Raw genomic sequence first — 4,684 nt, 5'->3', positions numbered from 1 at the left:
GGCACTCCTCAAAAGATGAACCGAAGATGGCAAAGTCACCCATGAAAATCTCTAAGAAACGCTCTACCATATTAGAGAATATGCTGATCACGCACCGCTGAAAGGTGGTAGGTGCATTGCATAACCCAAAGGGCATGCGACGGTAGGCGAACGTCCCAAAAGGATAGGTAAATGTCGTCTTCTCCTAATCTTTAGGGTCCACAGGGACTTGGTTATATCCAGAATAACCATCCAGGAAGCAATAATACTCATGCACAGCCAAGCATTCCACCATCTGATCAATGAATGGGAATGGGAATGGAAAATGTCCTTCCTTGTGGTGGCATTCAGCTTGCGGTAGTTTATACAAACTCTCCATCCTGATTGAACACGAGTTGGGACTAACTCGTCATCCTTGTTCTTCACTACTGTCAATCCAGTCCGCTTAGGCACTACATGAATCGGGCTCACCCACTTGCTATCAAAGATTGGATAAATAATCCCTACATCCAACAACTTTTTCACTTATGCCCTCACAACCTCTTGCATAGCTGGGTTAAGCCTCCTTTGCAGCTCCCTCGATGGTTTGGCATTCTCCTCCAAATGTATCTTGTGCATTACCACCAAGGGGCTGATCCGTTTAATGTCTTCAATGGTCCAACCGATAGCTTCCTTGTACTCTCTCAAAACATCCAATAATTTCACCTCTTAAGCACCAACTAAATTCAAAGCAATAATCACACGCAAAGAGTCTGCTGGACTGAGGAACTTATACTTAAGAGTGTCCAGTAAAGGCTTAAGCTCGGGTATCGCTGCATCCCCTTTCTCACTGTTTACCAGAGGAGCATTCTCCAAAATCGCTTCTACCTGCTCAAGTAACTTGTCCAAATCAAAATCATCTCCAAATTGAGCAAGGCATGCTTCCAGGGTGTAACAATCCTAAGTCCCTTTAGAGTATTTTTAGTTGACTCGTATATTTTTTTTTAAAAAAAAGGGTTGGCTTAGGTTAACAATGAGAATGGACGAATTAAAAATATATAATAATAATACATAATAATAATAGTAATAATAATAATAATAATAATAATAACAAGTAAATAAAATAAAAGAGTTAAATATAATAATAGTAATAATATATATATATATATATATATATTGGAGCCCGGCCCTAGGCGCCGACTACCAAAAGAAAAAAAGAAAAAAAAAAACCCTAAGCTCCTTGAAAACCTATTTCCTTTGATCTTCTACTCAGCCTATTTAAGGGAGTGAAACAAGCTTGCCGCACACCAAGAGAGAAAGAAAGAAAGAAGAAAAAAAAAAGAAGGGATTTTCCTGCCGCTCACTTTTCCCTCGTCACGTTGCTCTCCCTGTGTGTGTTAGGTATGGCCTCACAGATTTGCTTTTCTTCATCTGATATATATATATACTCATTAATAGCACAATTGTGAGTCAAATTTCAGCATTTTACCTTGGTTGCCGTGTAGCCTTGTAATGGGAAAGAGATTGTCTTCTTGTTTACACCTCACGTGCAGCTATATATATATATAGTGATTTGAAGGAATTATAGATATATATACATGAATACTTTAAAGTGTGTATATATATATATATATATATATATATATAATGAGTTGAAGGATTTCAAATATATATACATCTGATTGTTCAATATATTTATAATGATTCAAGGTATATATATATATATATATATATAGTAGTACTGTATATTATATACACGCATGGTAAAATGTTATATATATATATAGCATGCTAACGGACGTGTATATATATATATATATGGTATTCAAGTTGTTCACCTATATATATAGATGGGGTAGTGGGCAGTGTAAATATATATATATATAGTATGGAAGAACTTAAAGTATATATACATAAAGGAGTACTACTAAATAAAATAAATTCTAAAAATTTTATGAGAAAATATACCTAAATACCTAAGTAAGTTCATTCTCAATTGATTAGCAAGCCAACTCATAATAGTAGTAGAACGTTTTGTTGTGACGCGTATGAGGGTAGTAATGTGTCTGTATTTCCTTCAGGAGATTAGTTAGCAGTCAGAGGAAAATTTTACTGCAGTCAAGAGGTAAGTGAATTTATTATCCCTTCCATAAAAATTATCATGTCATGCTATTTATGCAATTTTGTTTTCAATTGCAAATGATTATTTTGTTTATATTATGGAATTTTGCTACATGCATGACAAGTTTGAGAAAAGGAAATATTGTGAAAATAGTGATGTTTATAAAGAGAATTTTGAGACAATGATCATAAACCCTCCTACATGTTGCCCTAGAGAAGTACAAGCAATGAGAAAAGAATGTTATAAAATGAGGCACATGTAGGGAGGAGTGTATTTTTGGCCCAAGAGAAACAAGAGAAAAGCTCGGTACCGATGCTAAGGATGGAGGCGCAACCGCTGAAGGAGGCTCTGCCAGAAGGTGGTTCCATCATAGTTTTATTTTTGCCATGCTGAGTGCACCCAGAGTTAATCGGCTGGCCAGGGGACGGGGCTGCGGCCACAGTATCTCATCCCAGGTCGCAAGGACCGCGCAACCCTAGTATATGGGGGTAACAGTATACATGGGCCCTAGTATGAGATAAAAACTCATAAATTTTATTGATGAAAATATATTTTAATTGCTTTCTGTTTTCTTTAAAAATATACTGGGAACATATGTAGTTATGAGTTCCATTTTTCAAAACGGGACAAGGAGTAAAACTGCTCATGGTTGTGGATTTCACTTACTGGGCCCCCTTTGGGCTCATCAGTTTTTATTTCTTGTTTCAGGTGGTGACCAGGCTGCACTAGGAGGCCGGAATGGGGGCAGGCGTATTTAGGATTTCTTATGATTTCATATTAGTCAAGTTAATAAGTGCGTTGGCACAGTTTTCTTTCAGAAATTGATAGATTTATTTTAATAAGGATATCTATCTCGTTGTGAGACATATTTCTGTTAAACAAGAATATTTCAGTTTGGTTATTATTTTTAGACATGATATTCTAGACTTTCATGCATTCATTGTTATACTAGTATTGTTTAGTTGATAAACCTTATGGATCTTTGCAAGTAAGAAAATCATTAACAAACCTAACCCTAACGGGATGGGGATGTTACAATTTTGGTATCAGAGCAAAGGTTATAAGGTTCTGTAGACTTTAAGAATTAGAACTATTGATAGAAATAGTGGGGTAATGGGAAGCCACATTCCGGCCAAGTAGAGTCTGTCTTTGTAGTCACTTATAGACAGTACATGAATACATTCTAATTGCTTATTATTTTCTTCTCTTTTGCCTCGGTCGTAGAGCAATGGCACCCCCGACTCGCAGCCGTACTAACAACATCGAGGAGGGTCATACCGAGGGTAATGAGGCTGGGAACGGAGGAAACACCACTGCCAACCAGCAACCGGAAGCTTTGACTGCGTTGGCGGCGCAACTTGTGAGCTTACTGGCAATGGGTACCAATACCAAGGGAGGAACATCCAGTGAAGGGCAGCAAGGGTGTACTTTCGGAAACTTTAATCGGCAACGCCCTCCTATTTTTGATGGACAACCCGACGCAATAGCTACCGAAAACTGGGTCTTACAAATAGAGAAGCTGATGGATGTGATGAACTGCACTGAAGAACAGAGGGTCAAGTATGCTACCTTCTACCTCACTGAGGGAGCTGAACGGTGGTGGACCGCTCAGAAGGAACACCTGCAACAACGACTAGGCGCAATCATTCCCTGGATGGACTTCAAGGAGGCGTTCTTGGAGCGATTCTTTCCTCAAACTACTCGACAGGCCAAGGCCCAGGAATTTACAGATTTGATTCAAGGATCAATGACGGTGGAGCAATATGCTGCCAAGTTCATTGAACTTTCTCGCTTCGCGCCTTACTTGGTGTCCACAGAGGAGCTCACAGCAAGAAAGTTTGAACGAGGGTTACAGCCGCGCATCATGAATCAGATTGTGGGATTTGAGATTTGCAAATTGACAGACTTGATCAATAAGGCGGCAGTAATTGAGCGGACACAGAGAATGAACTCGGAATACTTTAATCAGAAGAAGAGAACTGCACCGCAAGGAAACCGCTCAGGGGGACAATCATTCCATGCCAACAAGAGGAGACTTAACCAACCAGCAGAGAGGAGTTACACACCTCAGCAATTCCATAACCAAAGAGGGGTCGAGCAACGCCCTTCCTGCCAGAAGTGTGGTAAGATGCATAGTGGGAATTGCCTCTACGGGCAATCAGGCTGCTTTAAGTGCGGGAAACCTGGACATATAGCGAGAGACTGTAGGACTCCTGCCAACAACCAAGCCAATCAGAACCGCTCAGAGGGACAGAGAACCACGGCACCTGCTCGGGTATATGCTTTGACACCAAGCGATGCAGCGGCGTCAAACGACGTAGTAACAGGTACTCTTCCTATTTCGTCTGGTATAGTGTAGCACCCCAGATTTTTAAAGTCTTATTTTAGAGATATTAATTTGATGCTATTAATGTTCATATTAGGTAATGACATTTACTTTGAGGTTGAGATATTTATTGATGATATTAGGTAATAATATTTATTCTTGAGGAACTTATTAGATCTTATGAATATTATTGGAATGAATATTGATTTGAGGTTATTATATCATGATGATGATTTTATATTGATTATTTTATTGGGAGATTTAAGAGATATGATAAT

At 38.9% G+C, this 4,684-nt stretch overlaps 1 protein-coding gene across 1 annotated transcript; it reads left to right on the top strand.

Annotated features, from left to right (window-relative positions):
* The first annotated feature begins 3,308 nt into the window (after positions 1–3,308).
* Positions 3,309–3,997, top strand: LOC132181769 (uncharacterized). Its single transcript, XM_059595005.1, has 2 exons — positions 3,309–3,916; positions 3,985–3,997. The coding sequence occupies exons 1-2, from the start codon at positions 3,309–3,311 to the stop codon at positions 3,995–3,997; spliced, it is 621 nt and encodes a 206-aa protein (XP_059450988.1).
* Positions 3,998–4,684: the final 687 nt, after the last annotated feature.

Source organism: Corylus avellana, chromosome ca5 (genome assembly GCF_901000735.1).
Source record: "Corylus avellana chromosome ca5, CavTom2PMs-1.0".
NCBI lineage: Eukaryota > Viridiplantae > Streptophyta > Magnoliopsida > Fagales > Betulaceae > Corylus > Corylus avellana.
This window is presented reverse-complemented; position numbering and strand designations above follow the sequence as displayed.

Bases quoted from the DNA above. Each gene is read 5' to 3' on its own strand.
- LOC132181769 (XM_059595005.1), top strand. From the start codon at position 3,309: ATGGCACCCCCGACTCGCAGCCGTACTAACAACATCGAGGAGGGTCAT.